Source organism: Dama dama, chromosome 29, assembly GCF_033118175.1.
Source record: "Dama dama isolate Ldn47 chromosome 29, ASM3311817v1, whole genome shotgun sequence".
In the NCBI taxonomy this organism is placed as follows: Eukaryota; Metazoa; Chordata; class Mammalia; order Artiodactyla; family Cervidae; genus Dama; species Dama dama.
In genome coordinates, this window is record NC_083709.1 from 31,339,895 (window position 1) to 31,357,390 (window position 17,496).

Genomic DNA, 17,496 nt, shown 5'->3' on the forward strand with positions numbered 1-17,496 from the left:
TTGCGGGCAGAACTTTACCAGCTGAGCCACAAGGGAAGCCCTTGTTTATGGGGAAAAGGAGTAATTCAGGGAAAGGAGAAAGGTATCTACAATCTGGACAGGAATCTACTAGATATTGGGACCCTCCAGTGGGAAGACTTGGGGACAAAACTGAGACTTAAAAGGAGCTCCTAGGTAAAGGGAAAATTCTTTCATTTAACATTAATATAAATGGTTAATTTCTCCTGTAATGTTAATTGGTTGAAAAATGTTTTAAAATGTATAAGTCTTAAACTCACATCAAATTCAAGTATTTTCCTTATACCACAACAGTACTTTAAGTTCCTGGCTTTAATGGAAGCAAAATCATCAGTAATGATTTCAATATTACTTCTTTGTATATCTCTCTTCATCTGAGCGAAAGCCATATTTGACAAACTTATACCCAGTAACTACTTTGAATAACTCATCTCAATTTACAAAATCCTTTTTTTCCTCTCATTTCTTGTAACCAAGGGTCATCTATTAAACATTTTTTTTAGTCAGTTTTTCATTGGAGAGTTTCATTAACTTTTTCAAAATGTCATCTCATATGGATAAGTTGTTTAAAAAATTGCATTAAATTCTTTTGATTTCAGCATAATGTGTGCTCAGTAGACACCAACTGTGAAATAGGCAGTTGGGTATATGATTCCAGAATGCATCTTTGGAAGACAACTCCATCAAGATAGATTTTTAAAGCCCTGAAAACTAGAACAGGTCATGACCTACTTCATCAGTTTGAACGGAAAACAGTTCTGGGCTTGGAACACAGGAAAACCACAAACTTCTTGGTCACAAACAAAATTCAGACTGGATACCAGCCAGATGGCAGGAGGGCAGTGTGAGTGTGGAGCCAGGGATCTGGTTGAGGACCTTGCAGTCTATGTGTCTTCTAGCTGGAGATCACAGAGTTTGCACAGAAATGAATAATGAACTTCTTTACATGAGTTAAGTGACAATGGAAGAGCAATGGGTGCATTGTGTATGGATCAGAAATTCACAGAGGAAGACTGCACTTCCAGTGGATATGATGGGGAAAGGCTGTCACCTATTCTAGTGCACTGGTCTTAAAACTAAAGTCTCAGCTCCACAGCTCTTCTTCTCAGGTCTACTCTGTGATGCTGGGGCTCTGGTTCCTTCCAGTACATTTCTCCTTTGCCTGCAGATTGTTTTTCTTTCCCATACCAGTTCCAAGAGGTGCACTAGAAGGCTGGCAGGAACTTTCTGTTTTCCTGACTGGAGTATGACTGATAACTTTAAGCCGCCATCAATTAGGAAAAGGAAAACTAATGGTTGCTGCTAGATGCTCTGTGTCACCAGTCAGATTGGCAAAAACTAAAAAAAGATGATAAGATCCTGTTTTGGTCAATGTGTGAGAACATATAAGAGCTCACATGGTCTTGAATATGGATGAATGTAGCCATTGTTATCATGGACAGTTTGCAGTATGAATGTGTAAGGTTTATGTATTTTGACCAATAAAATTGACTTCATGGCCCCTTGTTCAGAGAAAGCTCTCACTTGCTTATAAGACAACTGCATACACTTGTAGCAGTCTCTCCTCTAAAGGCATAATTTCTGAGAAGGACTGACTCTAGGAGGTGACACTGCCAGCACTTAGGGACTGAAGTTTTTAATGGAAAACAGCTAGAATCAAATCCAGGACAGCCCAGGGTTGGAGAGCAGAACCTCACACTTCATGGCCCTTGCTCTTTTATTCCTGCCTCTGCTTTGCTGTTGAAAGACTGAAACCCAACAAAGAGTTGAGAAGGTAATTTTAGAAATATGTTAAAAAGTAGTACAGGACTACTCATACTAAAGAACAAGAAACAATATTAATGAGTAATGTGTGTGATATTCTGCATTCATATGAGATCTCTGTGATTTCCCTATTATTCATTTTTATAGTAGATCAAAGCATTTTCTACTAATCCTTCTTTCTCAAAGAATTTCTATGACTTCCTAAGAATGCTTCCAGAAGTCTGAGACACTGAAATTGGAATTGTCTTCAGCATTGAGCGCAGTAGAGTTCACAAACTAAACTGTGAAACTAGCACCCAAGTTAAATATTTTTACCAAAGTCTTAGCATCTTTCCAGTGTTACCTTCCAGTCATTGCCTCAGGCGAGCTGTCCTGTCTCCTCCCTGTGGGCAGCTACTCTGGGAGTCACTGTCCTGATCATTTCTGCCAGGCACACTTTTATGCTTCTTGTAATATGGGCTCATTGACCCTAACAGTAATCCTATGAAAAACTACTGTTATTTCCCCCATATTAAAGAAGAGGATCAAGACAGCATGCATGCCTGTATGCATTCTAAGTTGGTTCAGTCATGTCCTATTCTTGTGAGCCATGGACTGTAGCCCAAGAGGCTCCTCTGTCCATGGGATTTTCAAGAAAGAATACTGGAGTGGGTTGCCATGTCCTTCTCCTTAGTGTTTGTGACATTTTTCAGGGTCACCCTGCTGTGAAATAGCAGAGCTGCAATTCCAAGGTTTTGAAACTTTGAGAACTCCCCTTTCACTTGTGTTGTCTTCCAGTGATTTCCACTGAGAGAAACTTTGAAACTAGAAACCATCACAGACACAGCTTCTGTGTTGGAGGCAGTGAAGATATTGTGTAAGGAGTGGATTGTTCAGTAAAGCAGGGCTGAGGAGAAGGTGGGAGGGAGAGTAACAGGGGTCAGGATCAGTCAGTCAACACCACATGTTGGCAACTTTTCTGGAGATGAGTCTTCCCCCAGATACTGACACCAACAGTTCTTTGCTGACTGGGTATAAATTAGTTTATTTGTGATTCAGGACTAATCATTTTCCACAGTTTCAGAGACTCCTTTTTCTACCTTGTTTTCTCTTTTTTTTGAAGGGGTGGGATGGAGGGCTGCACTCTGTAGCTTGCAGAATCTTAGTTCCCTGAGCAGATATCCATGGTACCTGAGCTTCTCATACTGGAAGCATGGAGTCCAAACCACTGGACTGCCAGGGAACTCCAGGAATTCCACCTTTTGACAATCAAATCCTGAGAAGTAATAGAACCATTCTAAAGTATAAATGGACAGATGCTATTCCACAATAGGTTTATGGAGACAAAATAAGGATATGGTCTTCAGAATGAATAAACAAGTTTACCTTCATAAGAATTTAATGAAGAAAACAAATTAGAAGATTGAGGAAATGAACATGTTTACTAAATTTTATTATGATGTAAACAAAAATTTTATATGAAAATATAAATATGATGAGATAAAATAATAAATGAAAATATGTACATAAAGAAACATATAAATAACATCAGGGAAGCCATCACTATGGACTGATTCCCATGCAGCTGAATACTTTTTTTATCTACTTGCTTATTACTACTGAGAAAGTATTTATTTATTGAATTCAATAAATATTGTGGCTAAAGCAGAATTCAGAATCTCTTAAATGACCACAGGTGAGCGTACAAGGGTGATGTGGCATCTTAGTCAGTGAGAGTCATTTCAAGGTGAGTTCAAGTCTCCATCCAACATTCTTAACTTTTCTTGCAAGCTGGTTGATGAAGACAAGGATCTCATTATCTCCACTCTGATGATTTCCCAGGCACAGTCGCTGTATTCCTTCTCTTGCAGGTAGGCATGGATTCCCTGGAAGTACCTCTTCACGGCCAGCGTGGGGCCCATCCTTCCCAGGGCAGAGTCTTCCTCTCCCGTCACCTGCCCCAGGCAGGAGTCCAGGTCGTCCAGCTGCTGATGGAGTCCAGTGCGGAGCTGCTCCAGGAGGGTGGTGTCCCAGGCAGCAGAGGAGAGCTCTGTGTGGAAGAGGTTGAAGCTCTGCTGGAGCATCTCGTGGAGCACAGAGATGGCCTGGGCCTCCTGCAGCTGGCCACCCTCCACCATCTCCTGGGGGAAAGTGAAGTCTTTTCTGTCCTGCAGACAGAAGCGAGGGGAGAGTCTCCTCATTTGGTCCAAGAGCCTGAGGTTCTTCCTGCCAACCAGCACGTGGTTCTGAGACAGGTCACAGCCCAGGGATCCTCCAGGGCCGTAGCTGACCAGCACCAGGGCCATCAGTAGAGAGAGCACGAAGGCCATGGGGAAGATGAGGCTGCTGCTAGCCTGGCTGAGACAGTGTCTGGTGGAACCTTGAGGTAGGTTCTCTGATGCCATGCTTTTGAAGCAAGGCCATTAAATAGGGAACACAGTAATTTTCATTTTCTAGTCATTTCTCTACACTTTTACTTCCTTTTTTGATTTTCATTTATGTATTCACAGTATGATCGAAGAAAATATCATCAATCTAAACTATTGATTTTACCTATTTCCTAATAACTTCAAATATACCTATCCAAACAGATATTTATCAATCAAATGAGAAAGGTCTTTGTCTTAAGTCAGAATTGATGGGCATTTGTAATTACATACATTTTTGCTCTTTGTCTCTCATGCCTAAATGTTGCTCTCCTCTTGTCCATGAACACATCTGTAGCCCTGATATTAGGCTCCATTTTTCCTCTTACTTTACAGGGGAAGACAGGCTCCCTTAGCTCTCTGGTTTTTGTATTTATTTAGGCATTTACCAGATCACTCTGCAATTAAGTTCTTTGAAACAAATGATGAGTTTTCTTCAGTGTTTGATTTAGAGAAGAGGCTGATTATTATGAGTCCATGAACTCCTCCCATGTTTCTCTTCCTTCTAGAACACTTTCCTTCAGGTCCACTTGGTTGTGCTTCAGGGAACCATGAGGTTAGGATTGTTACAGATATCATCATTTCTTTCCACCATTTTCTTCTTGGAGACTTGTCGTCCTCCACAGACTGGCCAATACTCGCTCCAGAATCCTGGTTCTTCTCAGAGAACATGGGTGTGGAAGTTCTAAATCCAGGATAATTGTTATTTCCCCAGCAGCACTTCACTCACAATGGAGAGATCACATGGAGCCACAGCCTGTCCTCTGGAGTGACAGAGTCCCTTCCTCACCTGCTGGACTCCCTCCCTGAGAACAGGCTCACCACATCCTGTGGACTCGAAAATCTTCTTTCTGTAGAGGGCTTGTTTATTTGTTGGGCAAATAAATCATCTTCCTAAACCTCCATTCTCTCCCCAGCACTGTTTGTGTGAAGAACCCTGGTTTTCAGTGGTGACCTCCTCTTCTCCTGACACATGTCCCCAGATGTCCAAAGTGTCAGCAGTGCTCAGATACTGAGAGCAAATATGTATTTGTGCAAGTTGGTAGAGGAATTTCCAACTGCAATTATTTTGCTTTTAGTAGATAAATATTATCTGTGTTGCCAAGTATGGTTTTATTATTCAATCCTTTTACCTAAACTGTTCAAGACTTGTTCTGCACAGTTTCTGAGCTGGAAAGAAGGAGATTCAGTGATGGTGTTTTCTCTCATTGGAAGCTTATGTCACAGGATCTAGTGAGTTACAGTTGTTCATTCAGGCAGTTGATTCCACTGGGCTTCTCTGTTCCTCTGTTTCTTTCTCCCTCTGAGAATTCAGGATGGTGAGAACCAGGCTACTTGCTCAGGGAGAAATAGCCTTCTTTCCTTTACTTGAGTGTAATTTTTCACTTAAAGTTTCAACATTCGTTTAGTGACTTGTTGGTCAGGATTTGTCCTGCTGCTTCTGCTCTGGTACTAATTCACGTTGAGGTAAGAACAATAAAGCAAAGAAAGGCAGAGGGGCTGTATCTCTATCATTTTAAGACTTTAGTTTTTCTGTTGTTGTTGTTGTTTCCCTTTGACAGTTTCCTAGAAAGTAAAAGTCCACAGTTGTTTTGTGGGCAAAGAGAAAACTAATGTATTCTGAATGTCTGAAAGAAGGGAAGTGGTTTTCCCCTGATACAATGACGTATTCTGAGCTAGCAAATTCAATGCAGCACAGCTGGGGCGAGGCTGTGGCAGAGGGGAAGCATGAGGCCAGTATGAACTACACAAAGGCTGGGACATGGCTGCTTCTGACAGAAGCTCAACGAAGGCCAAATCCTGGGTCAACTGACTGCCCTTTGTTTTGGAAGATCAGCTATCTCAGTTTTCTTTCAGTTAATCCATGTACGATTAGTTTCAGGAGAGAAGGAAGAAGTCAAACCCACCACCTAACAAGAGGTGGACGACTAGAATGCCAATTGCTAGAACACTAATCCTCTCTGGCAGTGTCTTGGAGACCAGCCTTCCTGAGCATCTGTCTAGGTAACAAATCCACTCAGGCAATGAGAAGATGCTTTGAGAAAAACTAAAAGGAAATGGAATTAAATGATTCCAAAAGACCCTGATCTTAATCAGGGGACTAGTAATTATGATATTAAAGTAATCACTGAATTTTATTGCTTGCTACTAATGGACTAGCCACTTTCCAAGTTCTTTAGAATTTTAACTGAGTCCTCTCACTAACTCTTAGGTCACACTTACATATAATCCTGAAGAAAAATATAAATCTGGACAAATGAACTATTCCAATCGTAGCAAAGATTCAAGGGCAAACCTTGGGGGCTTTGATTTGTCTGAACGATCCCACTGGAAAAAAAAAGGAAGGGTGAAAATCAACATGACATTAAGGAACCAATGAAATAAGTGATTGGATGAGAATGAGATGACAAAGACCCGTTAATCCATTTCAAATGCCAAAGGGTCACTATCTATTGTTTTCTAGGGCCACAGGGTATGGTCTGAAGTCAACAGAACTAAGATCTAATCGTAAATAGACAAAATCACTATTAAGTAGTTAGAAGGGAATAGGGAATAGATTGCTCATTGTCTAGTGGTTAGAATCCAGCACTTTCACTGCTGTGACCTGATTTCAGTCCCTGGTTGGGGAAGTCCAATCACACAAGACTCGCAGAAGGCAGTCTAAGCTTTTATGAAATATAGTGAAATGAAGAAATATGAAATATTTCTTCAATGAAATATAGTGAAATAACTTTATTATCCCTACTAGAAGTGAGCCCTCTTTTCTATGTATTTTAACTCTTGACATTTCTTGTGAGTTTAAATACAAAGCAAAAGCATCCAACAGTTTCCCGCCACATGAGCTCTGATGTTTCTCCTTCAGGATCAGGATGACAACGAACACATCTTTCAGCATCAGGTTCTGCAGAATGAAGTCACTACCTACTGCAGTCCCTGACCTCCAACACACCCTGACAGGAGTTCAGGATGGAGATCAGGAACGAGGCACTCTGTGCTCTGGGAAAACTGACACAGCAGGTCAGCAGAGTTAGATAATGTCCAGAGGAAATTTATGAACCCAATTTTTACAACTTCTCATGGGTCAAAAAGCTGTAAAATCTTTCAGAGAGACATCTGTTCTTCCTGATTCTCAGCCACAATCTCCCAAGATCTGAGCTTATCAGTACGTCACCCCTTCACCACAGTCACATGCATACTGACCTCCCCTATGTCTGTGGAGCAGTCCCTTAGAGCAGAAGAGAGGCTGACCTCCAGCCTGTAGTCCTCAGCAAGTCCTCCCGAGAAAATGAACTCCCACAACCTGTTGTTCTCATTCTAAAGGAAGACACCTGCATTTCTCACTTCCAGTCCAAATGGGTCATCCTCTTGTTGAGTCCAGTGAAGAACCTCTGCTCCTTATTTTCCAACTACTGGTCAAGATGTGGGTGCTGAGGAGCCCTGTGTGTGACAAAGATGGAAAAACATGTGCTTCCTAGATAGGAGCAGTGAAGATTTTTCTCCTTAGCGGGGAGAGACTGGCTTGAATTGTGAAGTAAGCCTCAATGCCTTGTGTAATTATCTTCTTTAAAAATGTCTAGATCAACTTATTAAGCATCATTAAGTAATAGTATAGAATTGACATTAAAAAGTTATTTAGAAAATAATTTGTTAATAAAATGATATGTTGACCAGTAATAAAGGAATGTTTTCTACTTATTTCAGGACTGTAATCATCAAGAAGTTTTCTAAACCTCTCAATGTACTTTAAATGCCCTCTGAGGGGCTTCCTTGGTGGCTCAATGGTAAGGAATCTGCCTGCCAAGGCAGGTGACTCATAGGACTACATGTGGTCTAGAGGCTGTGAAGCCCATGGACCACAACTATTGAGCCTGTGCTCTAGACCCTGGGACCACCTCTACTGAAGCCCGAGTGCCCTAGAGACCATGCTCTTCAATGAGAGAAGCTACTGCAATGAGAAGCCTGTGTACCACCACTAGAGAGAAGACCTGCTTTGGGCAACTAAAGAGAAGTTCATGCAGCTACGAAGACCCAGTACAGAGAAAAATGAATAAATAAATTAAATTATATTAAAAAATGCCCCTCTGACTTTACATGTAGCTATATGTGCTATATGTCCCTACTGGGAAGAAGAGAAAGATTGATTGATCCATCAATGCCCTCCTTCAAAATTGCCTACATTAAATACATGAATTTCCACAAAGATCTTTACTTTGAGAAATTGCAGTCTCCCAGTCTGCACATTACTGACATATGTCCTGGGGGGATGGCTCTGTCCCACTGTTAATAAATGTTCTAAAGACCTGCCTGTGACTCTTTTATTCAAGCTTGTTTGATTTTGTCTCTCAAAGTTGCAAAGACATCATGGTGGAATTTAAGAACTTCCTTGGATTGCATTGTCGACAGGTACATCTTGCTCTGCTCTGAGATACCTTGCTGGGTCCCATGGAGGAAACAAGTCTGAAGCTCTGACAGGAGTGACCCTCTTGCCTGAGTGCAGCTAATCTGTGTTGTTCCGTGTCCTGAGGACCTGCCGCTGTTCCAGGGAACACTTTAGACTTCTCTGTTCTCCTTCCAAGTTCTCAAACGGCTGCTGACTTTCAACTCCAAGTTTCCTGCACTTTGGGCTTTTTGAGCAAAAGAGACTCCTGACCCAGGCAAGCTCCTCCTAGTGTAATCACCACATGGAAAAGCCCAGGTAGAGGCACAGAGGAGCCCCTGGAGTCTCCACCATTGTTCACTGGGGGGCGGGGTTCCCTCTATGTACTGTGTTTCTCTGGGAGCCTGGACAGTCTGGACCTGCAGTGCTTGGCAGGCAGAGCAGGTGAAGTCATAGGAGAGTCTCTGACAGATCTAGAACTTTCTCTCAGGTTCTGCTTTTAGTTGGTGGTTTGCAGTCTTAAGGGGAAATTGACAACCAGAAACCGTAATGGAGAAGGACACAGCTGTCTGAATGGAGAGGACGCCTTCATGCAGAGTGAATGAGGAGAGCATGCTGGGGATTCCTACACTGGGAGGAAGTGAGTAATTGTGATATTTGAGTGTAAAGATAAGATAGTCACCTGACCTCTCCCCAACTGACTATCATGTCTTTAAGCATCTCTACCACTTTCCAGGGAAAAAACTTCGACAACCAACAAGAGGCAGAAAGCCCTTCCCAAGAGTTCATCAAATCCTGAAGCATGGATTTTTTTGATCATTGTTTTTAGGTGACGTTCCTTTTGAAAAAATCAGAGTTACAAAATGTATTGGAGTAGTTATGTGCACTTCGAGGTCCTCAGAGCAACAAACAACACAGGTAGAGCTTGTGTATTTTTTATTTCTAACATCCAAATCCTAAAGAGGGGTCAAGGTTTTATAAAATGCATTTTTTTTTTTTTTTTTGCTGCCATTCAGAATTGGTATCTCCGTTTTAGAGAAAAAACAAAGTAACTTTCTTACACTAAGAATTTAGTGAATGAAGAAAAATCATAAACTGACTAAATACAAAATATACATTTTCCCATAAATATACATACATAATATTATATCAACAAGATCATTTAAATATTTATAAATAGATAAATAATGGGCCAGGTAGTGAATAAGTAGATAGATCAGCTTCAGCATCTGTGAGGAATAAGTGCCTGTAGAGTAGAACATGATGTCACTTAATATTCAAGGAAATGTTCGACAAATTGAATCAATTCAGGGCAGGACAACAGCAGAAATGTGAGCCCTTGACGCGGCCGCGCAGGAGGCATGTGGTCTTGTTGGTCTGTGAGGATCATTTCTGTGTTGAAACAGGTGTGTGTCAGTCCTTCCTCCAGAATCTCTCCTGCAAGTTTGTTCAGGAAGAGAAGGCTCTCATGACTTCTGCTCTGACAACCTCCCAGGCACAAGGGCTGTGTCCCTTCTCTTGCAGATAGAGAGTGACTCTGTGGAAGTATTTCCTCAGAGCCAGGCTGGAGTCCCCCTTGAGCAGGGGAGCCCCTTGCAGCCCCTGCTCCTGCCTCAGACAGGCTTGCAGGTCAGTGAGCCGCTGATCCAGTGCAGTGCGGAGCTTGTCCAGGAGGCTCTGGTCCCACGCAGCGGCCGAGCCCTCGGTGCTGAAGAGCTGGAAGGTGTGCTGGGTCACCTCGTGGAGCACAGAGATGGCTTGAGCCCTCTGCAACTGGCTGCCACCCAGCGCCTCCTGGGGGAATGCGAAGTCATTCCTGTCCTGCAGGCAGGAGGAAGGGGAGACCCTCCTCAGTTGTCGCAGGAGCGTCAGGACCCTCCTGTTGGCCAGGCTGTGGGTGTGAGGCAGGTGGCAGCCCAGAGAGCAGATGGCGTTGCAGCTGAGCAGCAGCAGGGCCAGGAGTAAGGACCAGGCTGGGGCCATCAGGGACCTTGCAGATGCTGCTGGCCTGGGGAGGTGGGTGACTCTGTGAACTTGCTCTTTAGGTTCCCTGAAGACCTTCCTTCAGGCCTGTGTCTTAAATAGGAGCCCATGGTTTCCATTTTCTGAGAGTTCCCTCTTGCTTTCTACTTTTGTTCTTGCTTTTCAATTTGCACTCTCCAGTGTGTTAGGGCAGCACTTCTCAGTCTTTTTTTTTTTCATGTTGCCCTTCTTTCTTATGCCCACAGAGCCTTTTTAGGTATTTTTTCTTAATTGCCCTGCACTGTGAAATTTTGATAGCATAGATATACTGTGTATGTATTTATGTACTCTATGAATATCTTTTCTCTGTACATAGAAAAAGGATGTGAAAATCTTTCTATTCAGTGTAGTTAAGAATGACAGAAAGTTTTAAGCTATAATTTAAATGTAAAAGCTACTGAATTTTATTGTTTCCTTATAAGCTCAGTTTTCAGAGTGACTTTAATATCATATATTTACTTATATAAGTATGTATGTATCCAATTACATATTGAAATAAAATTTACATAAATATTTGATAATAATACCAAGGTATAGACATACTTAAAAGTCATTCAAAGCTGCTCAAATCATTGAATAACTTAAAAATAGTTCTTTATTATTTATTTTCAATATTTATCATTGAATTTTCTTCATGTCAGAAAATAATTTTTAGTTTTACTGCCTACTAGATATTCATCTGGATATTATCAACATTTTTTCTCTTTAGTACTTTGACATGTTGAACCACCTTTGTCGAATTCTGTAAGAAAATATAATATTTTTTGTATTTTATTTGCAAAAACAAGTTTCCATTTTTATTTAATCTGGAGCCCAAATCACACCGAGGTTCAGACATAAGCAACATGCACAAGACAGACAGTGGTTTCTCAGAAGTACAGAAAGGCCACCTCTCACAATATGACTTTGAGATGAAGCAAATGGTGGAAAGTCCTCCAGTGAACCATCTACTCACCTTAGGTTGTACCACTGATCATGTATACAATTTGTTTATATTCCATAAACTCAATCTCAATGTTTCTCTTATGTATGATACACAAGAAAGGCCAAAGACAAATAAATACTAAGGGGTTAGATTTTGTTGTATCAGGTTGAGCTTTGACATGTAATAACTAATCATTGTAATGACAATATTTGTTCAATTCCAGAGAACTAATGTCTGCATGCGTGGAAGCAGCATTATCCCCAGTGAGAAAGCATGATTTAGGAATCACCATCCATTTGGATCTTTCTCTCTGTTCCTTTGCATTAAATTTCAGATTTCCCAAAGACTTTCAAGTTCCAGTATGAGCCTATTATTTTCAAATAAAGGAAGCCATCTTTGTAATGAATTCAAAATGGGATAAATATTGTTTATTTCATGGGAAGATTTAACTTTTGGCTCTGCTCCTGAATTCTTTTGATTTTACATTGAATTTTATGCTGTCAAAGCCCCCTAATATTCTAAACTTCAGATAATAAGGATGTGATTATCTTTGGCAAATCAGCTCTGTAGTAACTGAACCCTGATTTCTTCTCTGTGGTGTCCTCTGTAACCAGGCCCAGTGTAATCGCTCAACAAGTTGTTTTTTGGTTATTTATGTATTTATCCACTTTTGGCTACCCTGGGTCTTCACTGCTTGCCAGGGCTTTCTCTAGTTGTGGCCAGTGGGGCTCACTCTTCCCCGCAGCTCCTGGTTTCCTTCCTGTGAGTCTTCTTCGGGCTTCAGCAGCTGCAGCACGTGGGCTCTAGAGCAGGGTCTCAGGATCAGTGGAGCGCTGTCTTAGTTGTTCTGTGGCAGGTGGACACTTCCTGCACCAGGGATCGAACCTGTCTCTCCTGAGGAAAGATTCTTATTCACTGCACCACCAGGGAAGTCCTCAACAAGTCATTTTAGCCAAAGCAGTTTCTCAGATTTCCTCCTACTACTGGAAGGCATTTACAAATGACCAAGCTATTTTGCCTCATCTGGGCCCTATTTCCCGGAATTATAATAGGCAGTGGCTGGTATTTCCATTCTATTCTTGCTGGTGCCAGTCATGCCGAGTTTGTTGCTAAAACCACTAGTGTCTCCTACCTTGAAGGCACACGTGGTCTGGGATTCAATAGCAAGTCCAACACACTTTTCAGCTTTTGCCCAGCACTATATTAAACTCAAGAGGACGCCTCACCCCTAATTGTCCTCAACTAGGTCATGATTCCAGAAAACATCTACTTCTACTGCATTGACTAGGCTAAAGCCTTTGACTTTGTGGATCACAAGAGACTGTGGAAAATGCTTCAAGAGATAGGAATACCAGAATATCTTACCTGCCTCCTGAGAAATCCGTATGCAGGTCAAGCAACAGTTAGAACTGAACATGGAACAAATGACTGGTTCCAAACTGGGGAAAGGGTACATCAAGACTGTATACTGTCACCCTGCTTATTCAACTTATATCCAGAGTACATCATGTGAAATGCCGGGCTCGATGAAGCACAAGCTGGAATCAAGATTGCTGGGAGAAATAGCAATAACCTCAGACATGCAAATGACACCACCCTTATGGCAGAAAGCAAAGAGGAACCAAAGGAAGACTTTCACTAAAGATGAAAGTGAAAGAGGAGAGTGAAAAAGCTGGTTTAAAACTTAAAACATTCAGAAAATGAAGATCATGGCAACCAGTCCCATCACTTCATGGAAAATACATGGGGAAACAATGCAAAGAGAAACTGACTTTATTTTCTTGGGCTCCAAAATCACTGCAGATAGTGACTGCAGCCAGGAAATTAAAAGACACTTGCTCCTTGAAAGAAAAGTCATGACAAACCTAGACAGCATATTAAAAAGGAGAGACGTTACTTTCCTGACAAAGGTCCATCTGGTCAAAGCCATAGTTTTTCTAGTAGTCATGTATGGATGTGAGACTTGGACTATAAAAAAGCTGAACGCCTAAGAATTGATGCTTCTGAACTGTGGTGTTGGAGAAGACCCTTGAGAATGCCTTGGACTGCAAGGAGATCCAACCAGTCCATCCTAAAGAAAATCAGTCCTGAATATTCATTGGAAGGACTGATGCTGAAGCTAAAACTCCAATACTTTGGCCACCTGCTGTGAAGAGCCAGCTTATTAGAAAAGTCCCTGATGCTGGGAATGATTGAAAGCAGGAGGAGAAGAGGACAACAGAGGATGAGATGATTGCATGGCATCACTGACTCCATGGACGTGAGTTTGAACAAGCTCTGGAAGTTGCTGATGGGCTGGGAAGCCTGGCATGCTGACTGCATGGGGTTGCAAAGTGTTGGACACGACTGAGGGACTGAATTCAACTGAAGTCATGAGAGAGAGAACATGCTGGTGTCATACACAGAGCCATGTATCTGAACTCAGACTCTCCCTGATGCTCACAGCTCACAGCAACCAGGCAATTTACCACAACACTCTTTCGTGGATCTTTACCGACATGGCAATCACTACTACACTGATGCAGATACTTCAGAGAATCCTCACAAGGAATGATGAATGATCATTTTCATGCTCCATTTTATTCCACTGCATCGGCTGTTGAGTTCCATTTCAGGATGACTTCCAGTATTTGACACATAATAATTAAAGGCTTATGACAGGTTGAAACTCTAGAGTTTGGGTATGAATCCCTGATCTCCTATTTCAGCCTACTAACCTGCGTTTTTTTTTTGTTTTTTTTTTTTTTTTTTGCTCAGTGAGACTATATTCTTAGAAGCATGTAGACTTTAAAGCTCTTTATGTTCTGAATGGTTAGGACCCAACAAAATTCATATCTTGAAGTCCTAAAGCCCCAAATCATGATATCAGGTGATAGACCTTTTGGGAAATGCTTAGGGTGTCAGGATGGAGACCTCACAAAAGGAAATAATGCCCTTATCAAAGAGGTGGATATAAACTAGTCCCACACGGACTCTGCAGTGTCAGACCTGAAGCAGGTTCTCACCACAACTGGAACAAGCTGACATCCAGTTCTCAGATATCCAGACTCGAGAACTAACTTGCAGCAATACATTTCTGGTCTTTATAAACTACCCAGTCTATGCTATTTTGTTGAAGAATCTTGAACACTAAGATATATCATGCCCTGTTTTATCCTAAGAATACCTGCAGGAGTCTGTAAAATACCTGAAAGGAGAAATCAACTTCCTCAACTCCGTTTCCTAGACATGTCATCTGGGCCATAACATTTCATGAGCTCAATCAATATTCATGTAACATCAATTCACAAGGATGGTAATGATAGGAGAAAAAATAATACCAACATCTCTTAATAGATATGATGTGATAACACAATAATTTAAATATTCTTCATGGTTCTACAAGGGAGGCTATGATGAAATAATGTGTGAGATGATTTTTAAAGATCATTTGCAGAAATATTTTCTTCAAGTTTGCATTTTCAATATTTGGAATGTGTGGTGAGTGGAAGGCCCACTGTCCACTTTTAGTTCAGTGATTCTCAAGTACTTGCAAGGAGCTGCCTGATCATTCTTTCGTTGTCTCCCTCAGGTAATAAGGAAACACTTTGTCTACACATGTAGATGATTTTCTCATTAGCCTATGCCTTGGGAGTCAATCCGTATGCTTCCTTCAAATAGTCTATGATGCTCTGAACTCTGAGTGACATCTCTGTCATCTTCCCCAAGCTGAAACTGTGACATAAGAGATTGTCAGAGAGTGTGCAAGCAAGAACAATGGATTTCCCCTTGCACACCCACGAAGAGCCCATTAGGACAAATAGTGCAAAAATGAAAAAATAGTCTTGTGCACTGAACTTGTCCTCTCTCTTAATCATCCAGTTATTTTCCACCTTCCTTGCCATGAGACTCCCATGAGGATAAGTCCAGGCCAAGTAATATGAGAAGAAGTGCTATTACCCCATTTAGTCCTGGTCCCTGGAAGCATCCCATGTGATCCACCAGACTTTTCTCTTTGCCTCAGGGAGAATAGACTCAAGTACTACAGGCAAATTTGGAGTCTCAGGTTGATGATGGAAAAAATATCTCAAAACAATGGCACCAATGTTCACAGCTCACTCTTTGGAGGAGAGCAAGCTAGAAGATTCACCTGATCAAGAACGCCTGCATTATGCTCTTCAAAGAAGGAAAGAAAAGTGTCCACTAGAATCAAATGCCTGACACTTTGCTGTTTACCTGTTAAAGAAGCTAAGCATTAGGTGAACAAATACCTTTAACAACATACTCTCTTAAAAACTTTTCCACAAACAAATAATTTCATATGTTGAAAACAGCAAGTACCCTCAAAACACGTACAAAAATCTTCTAAATTATGTTATAATATTATTTATTTAAGAAAAAAGATTGTGTTTCTCTGTCTAAATATTTTTGTACAATTGTGATTTTCATTTCAGACATTTTTCAGACTGTAAATAAACAGATGATCACTTTGGAGGCTTAAGCAAAAAACAGTCTGATTGAATGGAGAGTTGTCACAAGTATAATTTTCATTTTATCTGTTAACTTTTCTTGAAGATTCTTACATGAGGAAAAGGCACTTTTGAATTTCCACTCTGACAACCTCCCAGGCACAGGGGCTGTATTCCTTTTCCTTCAGGTAGAGATGGATTCCTTGGAAATACTTCCGGACAGCAATTCCCAAATCGGGACAATCCAGAGTCACTTCTTCCAGCTGTTCCAAGGTCTGATCCAGGCTAGAGTGGTTTTTGAGGAGGGCGCTGTTCCAAGCACCTCAGCTGCTCTCCGTGGTGAAGAGGTTGAAGATCTGCTGGAGCATCACTTGGTGATAACAGGTGCCTTGAGTCATCTGGATTGGGGTGATATTCTCTCTTCTCCAAGGAATCTTGAAGTCGTGTCTGTGCTCTAGGCATGACTGAGAGGGGATCGTTTTCATCTGTCTCAAATGTATGAAGAATTTGTTGTCAAGAGGACAAGCAGGGATGGAGCAGAGCATGACTCCTGCCACTAGCAGATAGATCTTGGCCACAGAGAGTTTCCGTGAGTCACTGGGAGGCCACCAGGGGGCGCGCGGACACCACTAATCAAAGAGCGAAAGGTTTCTTCCCCCGGTCCTGGCACAGCGCGCTTCCCTGGGCTTTCACAGGAGGGCGGAGGATGTCTTCTTACAGGTTTTATAGTGAGTTTCCCAGTACAGAGACTTCATTTCAGCGGGTTTGGCAGCCTTTTCAGCAGGAAGGGCGTCGCTGTCAGAGACCAAGTTGGTGCTCCTTGGTGGACTACTGTCCACTCAGAAATCTTCAATCCGAGCCCTCACCAGAGACGTTTTGTGTGGTGGCAAGCCCGGAACCTTGCGTTTTCTGCTTTCCCCTGAGTGTCGTGCTTTCTTTTCGCACAGAGACTTGAGAGAGGCCACTTTTACACAGAAAATGCGTTTAGGGAGGCATTTGAAGCGGAGAATCAGCGCGAGTTGGCGCCAATTTTACAGATTCGGGCTCCTTTCTGTCGCAATGAAGGGACCGCTCACGGAAAGGGGAACTTGGCGGCGGCGACGGGACGAAGGGACGGTGTTGGGGACGCCCTGGGGGTGTCGGGGCGCGGTCCCCACCCGAGGACCGGGGACTTTCAGGGTGTCGTTCAAGGAATTGGCCCTGAAGTGGGGGAATAAGTATTGAACAACTGAAAAGTAGGGATATTCAAAAACTCACAGCACTGTATTTTTATGCGTTTAAATTTGGATTTAATTATATTTGTCTCATTAAATAGTTCACATTTTTTATTTTTGAAATATTTTATGAAAACATTTAAATATTATATATATGATATTAAAATATGTGAGTATTGAAATGTTTATTCATTTATGAAAATATTTAATTGTTAGATAATATATTAAAATATGAGTATTAGATGATATTAATATTTATTAGTATTTTATTAAATTCTTTTTAAGCTATGGTTTATACTGAAACAAGAATTTAATATGATTT

General features: G+C 41.6%; 2 protein-coding genes across 2 annotated transcripts; both read right to left on the minus strand.

Moving 5' to 3' along the window:
* Positions 1-3,503: 3,503 nt before the first annotated feature.
* Positions 3,504-4,091, minus strand: LOC133048524 (interferon omega-1-like). Its single transcript, XM_061132222.1, has one exon. It carries the CDS (start codon positions 4,089-4,091, stop codon positions 3,504-3,506), a length of 588 nt encoding a protein of 195 aa, XP_060988205.1.
* Positions 4,092-10,014: 5,923 nt separating this feature from the next.
* On the minus strand, positions 10,015-10,548 carry LOC133048620 (interferon alpha-1-like). The gene has a single exon (XM_061132367.1). The coding sequence runs from the start codon at positions 10,546-10,548 to the stop codon at positions 10,015-10,017; it is 534 nt and encodes a 177-aa protein (XP_060988350.1).
* Positions 10,549-17,496: the final 6,948 nt, after the last annotated feature.